The sequence below is a fragment of the Oncorhynchus clarkii genome, chromosome 4 (genome assembly GCF_045791955.1).
Source record: "Oncorhynchus clarkii lewisi isolate Uvic-CL-2024 chromosome 4, UVic_Ocla_1.0, whole genome shotgun sequence".
Lineage (NCBI taxonomy): Eukaryota > Metazoa > Chordata > Actinopteri > Salmoniformes > Salmonidae > Oncorhynchus > Oncorhynchus clarkii.
In genome coordinates, this window is record NC_092150.1 from 76,606,706 (window position 1) to 76,624,205 (window position 17,500).

General features: G+C 45.3%; 1 protein-coding gene across 2 annotated transcripts in view; it reads left to right on the top strand.

Annotated features, from left to right (window-relative positions):
• Positions 1-17,500, top strand: part of LOC139407292 (1-phosphatidylinositol 4,5-bisphosphate phosphodiesterase beta-1-like) — a 256,969-nt gene that overhangs the window by 196,592 nt on the left and 42,877 nt on the right. Inside the window, exons 22-32 of one of the 2 annotated variants that reach the window (XM_071150944.1) lie at positions 136-235; positions 354-458; positions 602-714; positions 4,458-4,590; positions 5,678-5,731; positions 8,154-8,373; positions 13,497-13,665; positions 14,129-14,205; positions 14,425-14,514; positions 14,845-14,902; positions 15,099-15,185. In XM_071150944.1, coding sequence (XP_071007045.1) covers positions 136-235; positions 354-458; positions 602-714; positions 4,458-4,590; positions 5,678-5,731; positions 8,154-8,373; positions 13,497-13,665; positions 14,129-14,205; positions 14,425-14,514; positions 14,845-14,902; positions 15,099-15,185 — 1,206 coding nt within the window. The remainder of the gene's footprint in view (positions 1-135; positions 236-353; positions 459-601; positions 715-4,457; positions 4,591-5,677; positions 5,732-8,153; positions 8,374-13,496; positions 13,666-14,128; positions 14,206-14,424; positions 14,515-14,844; positions 14,903-15,098; positions 15,186-17,500) is intronic. The other variant, XM_071150945.1, reaches the window with a different exon arrangement.

The window sequence follows — 17,500 nt, forward strand, 5'->3', positions numbered from 1 at the left end:
AAAAAAAATCCAGACCTCCCAGGGTAATCTGTCAACATTATCTAGGAGGAGGAGGCTGTCGTTATCAAAGTGTCTCCTTTCTTACATGGGTGCGTGTGTTTGTGTGTGTGTGTCTGTGTGTCTGTCATTCCGCAGGTGGTACTGCCCACTCTGGCCTCGATGAGGATATCTGTGTTTGAAGATGGAGGGAAGTTCATTGGCCATCGCATCATTCCTGTGAATGCCATCCGCCCAGGTGAGGCTTACAGCCTGTTAGCCTGACTGACTACCATTCTGGTCTATTGTTCTGCTTGAGTTATACTGTGTAAGCAGTCCTTGAACTTCTGATCACGACCCATGTGTGTGTGTTCCAGGTTATCACTACATTGGTCTGAGGAATGAGAAGAACCAGGCTCTGACCCTCCCTGCTCTGTTTGTCTATGTAGAGGTCAAGGACTATGTCCCTGATACATTTGCAGGTACAGTGGTTGACATACCTTACAGAACACTGGTATATACAGTAACTAACCATAGAGTTCTACCATGTTGATGTTTCCACGGGCTTACATAACATCATCTATGATACATTCTGTCCCCTCCCTCACTCTGATCTCATCCTCAGATGTCATCGAGGCATTGTCCAATCCCATCCGTTACGTCAACCTGATGGAGCAGAGAGCCAATCAACTGGCAGCTCTCACTTTGGAGGAGGGGGCAGAGGAGGACAGCAGAGAGGTGTGTTTGTTTTTGTATTTGTGTGTGTGTGTGCTTGCGTGTGTGTGTGCGTGCGTGCGTGCGTGTGTGCTTGCGTGCGTGAGTGTGTGTGTGTGTGTGTGTGTGTGTGTGCGTGTGTCCACACTAATCGACCTGTAACAGATCAATGAGCATCTCCCAGTAGTCCTCTCTTTGGTTTAGAGCTATTGACCAGGGGTTAGGAATTGCGTGGTGAGGGTTATGAGGTGAGGGACGGTGGATGGGTTGAGCTTATTACCCACAGGGACAGTCAATGGAGAGCTTGTACATGCCGACACCATGGCAACGGTCGCCTAGTGAGTTAGTTGGCTTTCCACTGGAGGTTCAGAAACAGAGGGAGATTAAACCAAATCATGAAAAAACAAAAATAGTATTATTTGACACATTGGAAAGAATTAACAAAAAAACTGAGCAAACTAGAATGCTATTTGGCCCTAAACAGAGAGTACACAGTGGCAGAATACCTGACCACTGTAACTGACCCAAGCTTAAGGAAAGCTTTGACTATGTACAGACTCAGTAAGCATAGCCTTGCTATTGAGAAAGGCTGCCGTTGGCTCTCAAGAGAAGACAGGCTATGTGCACACTACCAACAAAATGAGGTGGAAACTGAGCTGCACTTCTTAACCTCCTGCGCTTCTTAACCTCCTGCCAAATGTATGACCATATTAGAGACACATATTTCCCTCAGATGACACAGATTCACAAAGAATTCAAAAACAAACCCGATTTTGATAAACTCCCATATCTACTGGGTGAAATACCACAGTGTGCCATCACCGCAGATTTGTGACCTGTTGCCACAAGAAAAGGGCAGCTAGTGAATAACAAACACCATTGTAAATACAACCCATATTTATGTTTGTTTATTTTCCCTTTTGTACAATAACCATTTGCACATCGTTACAACTCTGTATATAAACATAATATGACATTTGAAATGTCTTTATTCTTATGGAACTTCTGTGAGTGTAATGTTTACTGTTCAGTTTTTAATTGTTTATTTCTCTTTTGTTTATGATCTACTTCAGTTGCTTTGGCAATGTTAACATGTTTCCCATGCCAATAAAGCCATTTGCATTGAATTGATTAGATAGAAGAGGAGAGCAGAGGAAAACAGAACCAGTTCAGGGAGGGACGACTCAGTAACAGGTGGTTTATTGGAATAATATTTGAAAGAAATACACGCCAAGTACTACAACAAGCCAAGGTTGAAGAGAACCTAGAGAGAACGTTGGGAGAACCTAAAGGAAACGTTTGGAGAAAGTAGTAGAGAGCGTTAGGAGACCTTTGAGACAACGTAAGAACATTGGCTAAATGTTAGTGAAATGTTAGAGAGTGTTGTCAGTGTGACTATGATCTGAGCCATGCTGAGAGTGGGGTACCACAGCTATGTCTACAAGGTTTCCAACAGGCTGCACGTACGCTCTGTGTGTGTGGTGTGTTGATTGTGGTGTCGTATATTTGACGTACAGTAGCTTGTTTGTAATAGAGTCATGGAATCGTATGGTTCTACTCTCATCTCATTGCATAGGTGGCAAAAACATTGAGCAGAACCATGTATGTGTTGGATTGTAATGTGACATACAGTTGAAGTCGGAAGTTTACATACACTTAGGTTGGAGTCATTAAAACTCGTTGTTCAACCACTCCACAAATGTCTTGTTAACAAACTATAGTTTTGGCAAGTCGGTTAGGACATCTACTTTGTGCATGACACAAGTAATTTTTCCAACAATTGTTTACAGACAGATTATTTCACTTATAATTCCCTGTATCACAATTCCAGTGGGTCAGAAGTTAAATAAATTGACTGTGCCTTTAAAAAGCTTGGAGAATTCCAGAAAATGATGCCATGTCTTTAGAAGCATTTGAAAGGCTAATTGACATAATTTGAGTCAATTGGAGATGTACCTGTGGATGTATTTCAAGGCCTACATTCAAACTCAGTGCCTCTTTGCTTGACATCATGGGAAAATCAAAATAAATCATCCAAGACCTCAGAAATTTGTAGACCATCCCAAGTCTGGTTCATACTTGGGAGCAATTTCCAAAGGCCTGAAGGTAACACGTTCATCTGTACAAACAATAGTGCGCAAGTATAAACACCATGGGACCAAGCAGCCATCATACTGCTCAGGAAGGAGACGCATTCTGTCTCCTAGAGATGAACGTACTTTGGTGCGAAAAGTGCAAATCAATCCCAGAACAACAGCAAATGACCCTGTGAAGATGCTGGAGGAAACAGGTACAAAAGTATCTATATCCACAGTAAAATGAGTCCTATATCGACATAACCTGAAAGGCTGCTCAGCAAGGAAGAAGCCACTGCTCCAAAACCGCCATAAAAAAGCCAGACTACGGTTTGCAACTCCACATGGGGACAAATATTGTACTTTTTGGAGAAATGTTCTCTGGTATGATGAAACAGAAATAGAACTGTTTGGCCATAATGACCATCGTTATGTTTGGAGGAAAAAGGGGGAGGCTTGCAAGCCGAAGAACACCATCCCAACCATGTCAGGGTTTTCGCTGCTGGTCATTCGAGGCAAGTGCAGGAGAGCAGAGACTTTATTTGCCAAGAGCAATAACAGACGGGCGCAAACAGCTACAACTCTGCCAACCAGCAAAAGTGACAAGTGCAAAATACCATCAAGAATACAACCATAAGTTTCACCACAATTTCCCCAATAGGGTACAGGCAATGCCCAGGGTGAAAAAAACAGACTGGCGCGATACAATAAACACAAAACAAAACAATTCCACACAAAGACATGGGGGGAACAGAGGAATATATATATGCAGTGTGATTAGGGAATGTAAACCAGGTGTGCGGGGAACAAGACAAAACAAATAGAACAATTAAAAAATGCCCGAACAAGGAGAGGAGCCGACTTCGGCGGATGTCGTGACAACGGGGGTGGCAGCATCATGTTGTGGGGGTGCTTTGCTGCAGGAGGGACTGGTGCACGTCACAAAATAGATGGCATCATGAGGAAGGAAAATAATGTGGATATATTGAAGCAACATCTCAAGACATCAGTCAGGAAGTTAAAGCTTGGTCGGAAATGGGTCTTCCAAATGGACAATGGCCCCAAGCATACTTCCAAAGTTGTGGCAAAATGGCTTAAGGACAACAAAGTCAAGGTATTGGAATGGCCATCACAAAGCCCTGCCCTTAATCCTATAAAATATTTGTGGGCAGAACTGAAAAAGCGTGTGCCAGCAAGGAGGCCTACAAACCTGACTCAGTTACACCAGCTCTGTCAGGAGGAATGGGCCAAAATTCACCTAACTTATTGTGGGAAGCTTGTGGAAGGCTACCCAAAACGTTTGACCCAAGTTAAACAATTTCAAGGAAATGCTACCAAATACTAACTGAGTGTATGTAAACTTCTGAACCACTGGGAATGTGATGAAATAAATCAAACCTGAAATAAATCATTCTCTCTGCTATTATTCTGACATTTCACATTTTTAAAATTAAGTGGTGATCCTAACTGACCTAAAACAGGGATTTTTTACTAGGATTAAATGTCAGGAATTGTGAAACTTCCGACTTCAGCTGTACAGTACATTGGGCAGACGCTGACACTCTAGTCAGATGATGTGAATAGTCAATATGACCAGTACTGTGTGGGCCTGATAAAGTGCTTTGAGAGTCAGTGAAAAATGCCTCATAAAGGCACCTTATCAGTTGCGCTGTCAATGTATTTGATTGTTAGGTGGAGGCGGCTGGTGATGACCCAATGGAGCCTGACCCCCGGGTGACCTTGCCAGCAGAGAACGGGGTCAGCCACGCCCCCATCATCTCCTCCAAACCCCCCAGCCTGGTCAGCCACCAGCCACAGCCCACAGGTAGAGGTCAAATCTCCACTTGAACTTACAGTAATAATAATAACAATAATTTATTAAACATCTATAGCGCTTTTCATAATAGAAATCTTAAAGCGCTTCATGAGGAAAAAACAAACAAACAAACACTACATGACCAAAAGAATGTGGACATCTGCTCGTCGAACATCTCATTCCAAAATCATGGGCATTAATATGGAGTTGGTCCCCCTTTGCTGCGAAAACAGCCTCCACTCTTCTGGGAAGGCTTTCCACTTGATGTTGGAACATTGCTGCGGGGACTTGCTTCCATTCAACCAGGAGCATTAGTGAGGTTGGGCACTGATGTTAAGCGATTAGACCTGGCTCGCAGCCGGTGTTGCAATTAATTCCAAAGTTGTTTGATGGGGTTGAGATCAGGGCTCTGTGCAGGCCAGTCATGTTTTTCCAAACCAATCTCGACAAATAATTTCTGTATCGACCACCACTCCAGCTGATGCTTGGCATTGCACATGTGATCTTAGGCTTGTGTGCGGCTGCTTTGCCATGGAAAGCCATTTCATGAAGCTCCCGAGGAACAGTTATTGTGCTGAGGTTGCTTCCAGTGGCGGTTTGGAACTCTGCAGTGATTATTGTAACCAAGGACAGACGATTTTTAAGCGATACGGGCTTCAGCACTCGGCGGTTCCGTTCTGTGAGCTTGTGTGGCCTACCACTTCGCGGCTAAGCCATTGTTGCTCCTAGACGTTTCCACTTCACAATAACAACACTTACAGTTGACCAGCTGGGGCAGGGCAGGAATTTGATTAACTGACTTGTTGTTTCAGCTCTTCAGTAAGGCCATTCTACTGCCAATGTTTGTCTATGGAGCTTGCATGGCTGAGTGCTCGATTTTATACACCTGTCAGCAACGGGTGTGGCTGAAATAGTCAAATCCACTCATTTGAAGGGGTGTCCACATATTTTTTGCCATGTAGTTTATCATGACTGTGACTCCAATATGGCAACCAGTTAACTTACATTTGGCATTCCATAACACATTTACCACCCACTTGGGTTGCCAGATACAACCTGCCAAAACCCGCACTAACAAGTCTATATTGTTCATCAGGTTCAGTGAAAATTGCAGTGAAGACTGAGGACGTCATTCAGAGTGTTCTCACAGGTAAGACTAGAGTAATCAAATCAAAGTAATTTATTACATCAGCCGATATCTCAAAGTGCTGTACAGAAACCCAGCCTAAAACCCCAAACAGCAAGCAATGCAGGTGTAGAAGCACGTTGGCTAGGAAAAACTCCCTAGAAAGGCCAAAACCTAGGATGAAACCTAGAGAGGAACCAGGCTATGAGGGGTGGCCAATCCTCTTCTGGCTGTGCCGGGTGGAGATTATAACAGAACATGGCCAAGATGTTCAAATGTTCATAAATGACCAGCATGGTCAAATAATAATAATCACAGTAGTTGTCGAGGGTGCAACAAGTCAGCACCTCAGGAGTAAATGTCAGTTGGCTTTTCATAGCCGATCATTAAGAGTACCTCTACCGTTCCTGCTGTCTCTAGAGAGTTGAAAACAGCAGTTCTGGGACAGGTAGCATGTCCGGTGAACAGGTCAGGGTTCCATAGCTGTAGGCAGAAAAGTTGAAACTGGAGCAGCAGCACGGCCAGGTGGACTGGGGACAGCAAGGAGTCATCATGCCAGGTAGTCCTGAGGCATGGTCCTAGGGCTCAGGTCCTCCGAGAGAGAGAAAGAAAGAGAAAAATAGATAATTAGAAAGAGCATACTTAAATTCACACAGGACACCGGATAAGACAGGAGAAGTACTCCAGATATAACAAACTGACCCTAGCCCCCCGACACATAAACTACTACAGCATAAATACTGGAGGCTGAGACAGGAGGGGTCAGGAGACACTGTTGCCCCATCCGATGATACCCCCGGACAGGGCCAAACAGGAAAGATATAACCCCACCCACTTTTCCAAAGCACAGCCCCCACATCACTAGAGGGATATCTTCAACCACCAACTTACCATCCTGAGACAACGAGTATAGCCCACAAAGATCTTCGCCATGGCACAACCCAAGGGGGGCGCCAACCCAGACAGGAAGATCAGTGACTCAACCCACTCAAGCGATGCACCCTTCCTAGGGACGGCAAGGAAGAGCACCAGTAAGCCAGTGACTCAGCCCCTGTACTAGGGTTAGAGGCACAGAATCCCAGTGGAGAGAGGGGAACCGGCCAGGCAGAGACAGCAAGGGCGGTACGTTGCTCCAGAGCCTTTCCATTCACCTTCCCACTCCTGGGCCAGACTACACTCAATCATATGACCTACTGAAGAGATGAGTCTTCAGTAAAGACTTAAAGGTTGAGACCGAGTCTGCGTCTCTCACATGAGTAGGCAGACCATTCCATAAAAATTGAGCTCTATATGAGAAAGCCCTACCTCCAGCTGTTTGCTTAGAAATTCTAGGGACAATTAGGAGGCCTGCGTCTTGTGACCGTACCGTACGTGTAGGTATGTACGGCAGTACCAAATCAGAAAGATAGGTAGGAGCAAGCCCATGTAATGCTTTGTAGGTTAGCAGTAAAACCTTGAAATCATCCCTTGCCTTAACAGGAAGCCAGTGTAGGGAGGCTAGCACTGGAGTAATATGATCAAATATTTTGGTTCTAGTCAGGATTCTAGCAACCGTATTTAGCACTAACTGAAGTTTATTTAGTGCTTTATCCGGGTAGCCGGAAAGTAGAGCATTGCAGTAGTCTAACCTAGAAGTAACAAAAGCATGGATTAATTTTTCTGCATCATTTTTGGACAGAAAGTTTCTGATTTTTGCAATGTTACGTAGATGGAAAAAAGCTGTCCTTGAAACAGTCTTGATATGTTCGTCAAAAGAGAGATCAGGTTCATGAGTAACACCGAGGTCCTTCACAGTTTTATTTGAGATGACTGTACAACCATCAAGATTAATTGTCAGATTCAACAGAAGATATCTTTCTTTCTTGGGACCTAGAACAAGCATTTCTGTTTTGTCCGAGTTTAAAAGTAGAAAGTTTGCAGCCATCCACTTCCTTATGTCTGAAACACAGGCTTCTAGCGAGGGCAATTTTGGGGCTTCACCATGTTCATTGAAATGTACAGCTGTGTGTCATCCGCATAGCAATGAAAGTTAACATTATGTTTTCGAATGACATCCCCAAGAGGTAAAATATATAGTGAAAAAAATAATGGTCCTAAAACGGAACCTTGAGGAGCACCGAAATTTACAGTTTATTTGTCAGAGGACAAACCATTCACAGAGACAAACTGATATCTTTCCGAACCAGAACTTGTCCATGTAGACCAATTAAGTAAGACTCAGTAACAAGCTAAGTGAACATGTCAATTCAGAGTGTTCTCACATGTAAGACTAGAGTAAGACTCAGTACCAAGCTAAGTGAACATGTGTGGTCATTTGTCTATCTGTACTGGCATTACACCAATCTGCAACATCACAGAATTGTGCACCCTGTATGTAAAGAAACAAAAACTGACAGGAAGAAAGTCATTGATCTCTCTCTCTTCTTTCCATCCCTCCTTCCTCCAGAGATGGAGGCCCAGACAGTAGAGGAGTTGAAGCAGCAGAAGGGCTTTGTGAGGGAGCAGAGGAAGCAGTATAAAGAGATGAAGGAGTTGGTAAGGAAACACCACCGTAAGACCAGCGAGCTGATCAAGGAGCACACGGCCAGGGCTGCAGAGCTGCAGAACCAGCACCAGCGCAGGACCTCCGCGCTGCAGAAGAGTCACAAACGTGATGGTAAGAAAAGGTAGGTAGCCCTGCTCTTCTTCTCCTCCTCTTAGTCCTCCTCCGCTACTCTTCTTCTCCTCCTCTTAGTCCTCCTCCGCTACTCTTCTCCTCCTCTTAGTCCTCCTCCCTGCTCTTCTTCTCCTCCTTTTTTGTCCTCCTCCCTGCCCTTCTTTCTGTATCCCTCTATTCCTCTCACCAGTGGCGATTTTAGGATATAAATCTTGGTAGGCAAAACCAAAAAATAATCCATGCCAGCAAAACTACTACACAACACAACAATAAACAATAGATTTATTGCACTATAACGGTGACAAACGGTGCCCACAAACTCTCCCAACAGAAGTCCCAACACCTTACCACTGCTACGCCTTGTCTGGCAGCGAAACAATTAATTCAACCTAATTTATTGCCTTTAAAAAAAACATAGCTGATATGGCTGACTTGCTTAAACAAATGTGGTTTTTAATGACTATTGAGATGTACAAACTATGGCATAAGGGGAGGACAAGTGGGTAAGAGTCAATCTGTCATTTCGATTAAGACATTAATGAGCGAGCTAGGACTCAGAACATGGGCCGTTCTTACAGTATTCTCCCTGTACACCAAGTCAAAACCATAGGATAAATAAAGGGGGCATATAAGTAGACAATGAAAGCTCTTACAATATTCAATGATGACATTTCTCTAAAACAGGCAAATGGATACATTTGCACCAGCAAGTCAGAACAGTAGGCGAAATTAAGAGTGGGAAAGGGACCAAATTATTAGGGCTACTAACAGCTTACTACACAACACACACTGAGTATTACTTTCTTAGATACATATCTCCCTGGTCCATCAGCCACTCCTTGGGTTACAATACATATTTTGCCAATTGGCCTGGACCCCTTTACTGCCGACACGGCGCCCCGCCGATTCCACCACGACTGATCTACCGACGTAATCCGTCCGAGGTGTTTCAACAGGCTGCTCCGTTGCGACGTTCCCTGAAGGCCCATCCGCGGCCTGCTAGCTGCCTAGAGCATATCGGACTGTTAGCTGAAGAGGACCATCAGCCAATTTCTTGAGCAACAATACCTATTTTGCTTGGACCCTTTTACTGCCTACACGGATCCCTGCCAATCCACCACGACTGGTCTGCCGACGTAACCGTCCGAGGGGGCAACAAACAACAGACTTCTTCCACCGCGACGTCCCCCCTAAGGCCCTTCTACTAGCCTGCTAGCCCCAACCCGCTAGCTGTCTGAATCGCCATGTCTCCAGCTCGCCTAGCCTCCCACTGGTCCCTATGATCTCCCTAATGTCAATATGTCTTGTCCATTGCTGTTCTGGTTAGTGATTATTGTATTATTTCACTGTAGAGCCTCCAAAATATGCCTTAGCTAGCCCTTTTGTTTCACCTCCCACACATGCGGTGACCTCACCAGGTTTAAATGGTGTCTCAAGAGACAAAACCTCTCTCATTGTCACTAGGTTTACCTCCACTGTATTCACATCCTACCATACCCTTGTCTGTACATTATGCCTTGAATCTATTCTTCCTCGCCCAGAAACCTGTTCCTTTTACTCTCTGTTCTGAATGCACTAGACAACCAGTTCTTATAGACTTTAGCTGTATCCTACTCCTCCTCTGTTCCTCTGGTGATGTAAAGGTTCATCCAGGCCCTGCAGCGCCCAGCATCACTCCCATTCCCCAGGCACTCTCATTTGTTGACTTCTGTAAACGTAAAAGCCTTGGTTTCATGCATGTTAACATTAGAAGCCTCCTCCCCATTTTTGTTTTATTCACTGCCTCAGCACACTCTGCCAACCCGGATGTCCTAGCCGTGTCCAGTGACTCGGTCTATAACAAAATGGTCAGATGAAGCAGATGCTAAACTACAGGACTGCTTTGCTATCACAGACTGGAACATGTTCCGGGAATCTTCCGATGACATTGAGGAATACACCACATCAGTCACTGGCTTTATCAATAAGTGCATTGAGGACGTTGTCCCCACAGTGACTGTACGTACATACCCCAACCAGAAGCCATGGATTACAGGCCACTTTTGCACTGAGCTAAAGGGTAGAGCTGCCGCTTTCAAGGTTCGTGACTCTAACCCGGAAGCTTACAAGAAATCCCGCTATGCCCTGCGACGAACCATCAAACAGGCAGAGCGTCAATACACGGCTAAGATTGAATCATACTACACCGGCTCTTACGCTCATCGGATGTGACAGGGCTTGCAAACTATTACAGACTACAAAGGGAAGCACAGCCGCGAGCTGCCCAGTGACACAAGCCTACCAGACGAGCTAAATCACGTCTATGCTCGCTTCGTGGTAAGCAACACTGAGGCATGCATGAGAGCATCTGCTGTTCTGGATGACTGTGTGATCAAGCTCTCCGTAGCCGACGTGAGTAAGACCTTTAAACAGGTCAACATACACAAGACTGCGGGGCCAGACGAATTACCAGGACGTGTGCTCCGGGCATGTGCTGACCAACTGGCAGGTGTCTTCACTGACATTTTCAACATGTCCCTGATCGAGTCTGTAATACTAACATGCTTCAAGCAGACCACCATAGTCCCTGTGCCCAAGAACACAAAGGCAACCTGCCTAATTGACTACAGGCCCGTAGCACTCACGTCCGTAGCCATGAAGTCCTTTTGATTGGCTGGTAATGGTTCACATCAACACCATTATCCCAGAAACCCTAGACCCACTCAAATTTGCATACCGCCCAAACAGATCCACAGATGATGCACTCCACACTGCCCTTTCCCACCTGGACAAAAGGAACACCTATGTGAGAATGCTATTCATTGACGACAGCTCAGCGTTCAACACCATAGTACCCTCAAAGCTTTATCACCAAGCTAAGGATCCTGGGACTAAACACCTCCCTCTGCAACTGGATCCTGGACTTCCTGACAGGCCACCCCCAGGTGGTGAGGGTAGGTAGCAACACATCTGCAACACTGATCTGCCGCACTGGAGCTCCCCAGGGGTGCGTGCTCAGTTCCCTCCTGTACTCCCTGTTCACCCACAACTGCATGGCCAGGCATGACTCCAAAACCATCATTAAGTTTGCTGACGACACAACAGTGGTAGGCCTGATCACCGACAACGACGAGACAGCCTTTAGGTTGAAAGTCAGAGACCTGGCCGGGTGGTAACAAAATAACAACCTATCCCTCAACGTAACCAAGACTAAGGAGATGATTGTGAAAAGGAGCGCCAAGCATGTCCCCATTCTCATCGACGGGGCTGTAGTGGAGCAGGTTGAGAGCTTCAAATTCCTTGGTGTCCACATCAACAACAAACTAGATTGGTCCAAACACACCAAGGCAGTCGTGAAGAGGGCACTACAAAGCCTATTCCCCCTCAGGAAACTAAAAATATTTAGCATGGGTCCTGAGATCCTCAAAAGGTTCTACAGCTGTAACATCAAGAGCATCCTGACCGGTTGCATCACTGCCTGGTACGGCAATTGCTCGGCCTCCAACCGCAAGGCACTTCAGAGGGTAGTGTGTACGGCCCAGTACATCACTGGGGCAAAGCTGCCTGCCATCCAGGACCTCTACACCAGGCGGTGTCAGAGGACCCCAGCCACCCCAGTCATAGACTGTTCTCTCTACTACCGCATGGCAAGCGGTACCAGAGTGCAAAGTCTAGGACAAAAAGGCTTCTCAACAGTTTTTTACCCCCAAGCCAAAAGACTCCTGAACAGGTAACCAAATGGTTAACCTGGACTATTTGCATTGTGTGCCCCCAACCCCTCTTTTACGCAGCAGCTACTCTCTGTTTATCTTATATGCATAGTCATTTTAACTATACATTCATGTACATACTACCTAAATGGCTCGACCAACCAGTGCTCCCACACATTGGCTAATCGGGCTATCTGCATTGTGTCCCACCACCCGCTAACCCCTCTTTTTACGCTACTGCTACTCTCTGTTCATCGTATATGCATAGTCACTTTAACGATACCTACATGTACATACTACCTCAATAAGCCTGACTAACAGGTGTCTGTATGTAGCCTTGCTACTCTTTTTTCAAATGTCTTTTTACTGTTGTTTTATTTCTTTACTTACCCACACACACCTTTTTTCGCACCATTGGTTAGAGCCTGTAAGTAAGCATTTCACTGTAAGGTTACCTGTACCTGTTGTATTCGGTGCATGTGACAAATAAACTTTGATTTGAATTGTCTGAATCCTGGCTTAGGAAGACCACCAAAAATCCTGACATTTCCATCCCTAACTATAACATTTTCCGACAAGATAGAACTGCCAAAGGGGGCAGAGTTGCAATCTACTACATTTGTTTATTCCACATGTAACTCTGTATTGTTGTTTGTGTCCCACCTCTTTGCTTTATCTTGGCCAGTTAGCAGTTGTAAATGAGAACTTGTTCTCAACTGGCCTACCTGGTTAAAAGGCCTACCTTGTTAAAGGTGAAAATAATAAAAATTACATAATTTATGCAGCAGCATTTTTGGACTCACCTTGTTGTGCTGTGCTCACTTGAACAGGAAGGCTGCGCGGCGGTCCTTTGTGTGCAAATTTTGTCATCAAACTTTATCATCAAAGTCTGGCATTCTCTGGATTTATGGTGCTTTCAAGACAACTGGAAACTCCCCAAAAAATCAAGGTTGAGTCAAGATGACGTCAGTGATCTTCAGGTCGGAGCTCTAGAAAGAGGCCCAAGTTCCCGAGTTGGATGTAATGTTTATGTCCAATGGCCGATGAGTACCGATACGTTTTACCTATAATTTATCCTTTAAAAAGGATTTGCCAGTAGACTGTCGACTTGATTCATGATGATGACTGCTAGCTTGCTAGATAAGATTTTGAAAGTATGATGCTGATTGGACATAAGTCCAATCAAAGCTACAGTAGATATAACGTGATTAGACATCATTTTATCTGTGGCCAATGACCTTGAACCTTCTTGGATGGGCACTTCTAATGTAACTCTATGGCAGCACCCAAGGGACTTGAATTTTCTAGCTCTACCCTTAGATTTGGCGGTGACGTAGTGTCCCCATGAGTGACAGAACACTGAGCCAATCACGGTGTAACTATAGAACATTACCCAATCACGACACAACTAAAGAACATTACCAACCCCTACGTGTGTGTTTAGCAGGTCGGAGCAGTCCCTGTCGACCCTGGAGCAGGAGCTGTGTGTGTTGGACCAGGAGTCCAGTCAGAGACTGTCTGAGCTGAAGGAGAAGCAGCAACAACAGCTACTCACACTGAGACAGGAGCAGTATTACAGTGAGAAGTACCAGAAGAAAGAACACAACAAAATGGTACATGCACGCACGCTCACACACACACACGCACACACACACACACACCTAACCATATCCTCAACCAGAGTTATACTAGAGACCAGCGTACATAACTACATACAGTAGATGTATTATTTGTGTTGAATCGGCATTAACCCTCAACTCAGTATAACGAGGGCTTTATGGCCAAAATCACCCTGTTGTGCTGACCTTAGATCAGTGTAAAGATTTCCCAGTGCTCCTCTAGTGCTTTGTGAGATGGAAAGACTGAGTGTAGTACCTGATCTGTGTACAGTTTGTGTGGATGAGGTGTCAGAGTTTATCCATGATGAATAGAACCATACTGACAGACCAATTATATTCTCCAATGTCAACAGATAAGTCATACCTGAGTTAAACAGAAAGCATGAGTCAGCTATCATATGCTACGAGGCAGACAAACTATAGGATAACCAGTGTCCTTTTTCCTGTGGATCTCTAGCTGTTGGAGAAGTTGACAGCCATAGCCGAGGAGTGTCAGAGTGTCCAGCTGAAGAAGATCAGAGACATCTGTGACAAGTAAAAAAGTGCACACACACACACGCAAACACACACACACACACACGCAAACACACACACACACAAACAAAAGCACACACACAAACAAAAGCACATACACAAACAAAAACAAAAACACACACACATACACACAGAAACAAATACACACACACAAAATAAGCTCATGTATGCATGTATTTCATGGGCCATTTGTTTCACTATCCTCCTATTTCTCCACAGGGAAAAGAAAGACGTGAAGAAGAAGATGGACAAGAAAAGACAGGAGAAGATTAATGAAGCCAAGGCCAACAACAAGAACGTGACAGAGGAGTAAGTACATGGGGTTGGGGAAGAGACCTCCTAATACATAAGTGTTCATGTTTCTTAAGGCCACTAGGTGGCGATGAAGATTCATGCCTGACTGACTGATCTAGCTAATGATCACGACAGGATCAATTTAATACAAATATTCCGTAATTTTTTATAGAAAGACTTAATTCTTGTAAGTGTCATAGGTCATCAGGCAGACCTACCAACTTTTATATGGTCCTTTGAGCTTGATTGGAACCAGGAACATCAGGATTGTTGACTGTTGAAGTAAAGGTTCCATTTGAGGAATCTTAAAGAGAGGTTAGAGCTGACATCTGTATATGTTTACAGAGAGAAGCTGGAAATCAACAGGTCCTTTGTCAATGAGGTGGTGCAGTATATCAAACGGGTAAGTGTGTGTGTGTGTGTGTGTGTGTGTGTGTGTGTGTGTGTGTGTGTGTGTGTGTGTGTGTGTGTGTGTGTGTGTGTGTGTGTGTGTGTGCGTGCGTGCGTGCGTGTGTGTTTCCATGCCGGCGTGTGGATTTGTTTGTGTTTGTTATGTGGCTACACCTTACTCTCGCCTACCCCTGTCTCTGTCTGTGTAGTTGGAGGATGCTCAGAGTAAGAGAATGGAGAGACTACTTGAGAAGCACAAGGACATCAGACAGCAGATTGTGGATGAGAAACCTAAGGTATGGACACATTTACCCTCAAATACAGAACTGTAGGATGAAGTAGCTTCTAACCAATCATTCAGTGTCAGGAATAGGATGCATCCCAAATGTCACCCTATTCCCTGTATAGTGCCCTGCTTTTGACCAGGACCCATAGTGCACTATGAAGGGAATTGGGAACCATCTGGGACAGAGACATATTTTCAACCCATAATGGTTCCATTGGTTAACCATTTCCATCATGTCCATTGTTACTGTGATTGTAGGAAGGAGGATCCCCAGAGGACCAGGGTAAGACATTCTGCATCTCGGTCTGCATTAATACGGCTTCAATACTTAAGCATTAATAACAATGTATACGGAAGCTTTAATAAGACGGCAAAAGCTGAAGAATGATAACAAGTGGATGTGCAACTTTCCTCTGACCCAGCCTCTCTGTTACAATAACCCTGATGTTTCAACTGCCCTCTACGTCTACGCTCAACCCAACAGTCCCAAAGTACTCTCTGTCCCTGTCTCCTCATTCTGCTATGTACAGGTAGCTGGGTCTCTAAACCCCGTTGCCATGGTTTCTTCCCCCTCTCCCCCACGCTCAGTAATCTCCTCTGTGCCTGGGTGCATGAGGCAGTTGTCTATTTTCCACCATGTTCCCTCTCTGAATACTCTAAAATCTATGGCTGTGTTGCTAAGTGTTTTGGAAGTAAAATACATTTCCAAACCTTGCGATTGAATATGGAAATATAAAGTACACTTTTTTAACCTAGACCTAATGTATTGGCGAAATCTATATGAGGACGTGGTAGGCAGCAGACATATGCTGAAAGAGGATGCATGAATGATGTATATATTGTCCTCATTAGTGCATGACAACACATTTTAGTAGTTTGTGTGTTGACCACAGGGGGTCAGCGTTTCCTGGAGCATTAGCCTGGTAGCTCTTACCAGAGCGATATACTACTGCCCTGCACCACTGCATGTGCTTTTCTTACACTTCCTCATTTCTATCTCAAGGACATGTCTGACAACATGCATCAGGCTGAATGCTGTGATAAGAACAGAGAATAATTACGCTATGAAACAAAAACAGTTCTCTTCTCAGTAGCTGTGCATGGTTACACTGTCTTGGCTGTAAGCTGGCTTTTAGATTCAGCCACCGTCCTACAGTAGCACACCCTTCTTTCTTTCTTTCGGTGTGTGTGTGTGTGTGTGTGTGTGTGTGTGTGTGTGTGTGTGTGTGTGTGTGTGTGTGTGTGTGTGTGTGTGTGTGTGTGTGTGTGTGTGTAAGGGTATGGCTGTGATAATGCCATGTTCCCCCAGTATCCTGGTGTAGCCTCTGTCTTTACAGCTCCTTCAGAGTCCCCCAGTCCAGATATTCTAAAGACAATTCTGCCTCAGCTTGTACTCAATCATACCTCCTGAGTAGTATGTATGTGTTACCTCTGACACGTGTAGAAAAAAGAGGGAGAGAAAGACAGGGAGAGTGATGACGAGGTCAGAGTTCCATCAAGAGCTAATGGAGGAGAGCATGAGTAACCAGAACAGGGCTAATGGAGGAGGGCATGAGTAACCAGGACAGGGCTAATAGAGGAGGGCATGTGTAACCAGGACAGGGCTAATGGAGGAGGGCATGAGTAACCAGGACAGGGCTAATGGAGGAGGACATGAGTAACCAGGACAGGGCTAATGGAGGAGGACATGAGTAACCAGGACAGGGCTAATGGAGGAGGGCATGAGTAACCAGGACAGGGCTAATGGAGGAGAGCATTAGTAACCAGGACAGGGTTAATGGAGGAGGGCATGAGTAACCAGGACAGGGCTAATGGAGGAGGGCATGAGTAACCAGGACAGGGCTAATGGAGGAGGGCATGAGTAACCAGGACAGGGCTAATGGAGGAGAGCATGAGCAACCAGGACAGGGCTAATGGAGGAGGGCATGAGTAACCAGGACAGGGCTAATGGAGGAGGACATGAGTAACCAGGACAGGGCTAATGGAGGAGGACATGAGTAACCAGGACAGGGCTAATGGAGAAGGGCATGAGTAACCAGGACAGGGCTAATGGAGGAGGGCATGAGTAACCAGGACAGGGCTAATGGAGGAGGGCATGAGTAACCAGGACAGGGCTAATGGAGGAGGGCATGAGTAACCAGGACAGGGCTAATGGAGGAGGGCATGAGTAACCAGGACAGGGCTAATGGAGGAGGGCATGTGTAACCAGGACAGGGCTAATGGAGGAGGGCATGAGTAACCAGGACAGGGCTAATGGAGGAGGGCATGAGTAACCAGGACAGGGCTAATGGAGGAGGGCATGAGTAACCAGGACAGGGCTAATGG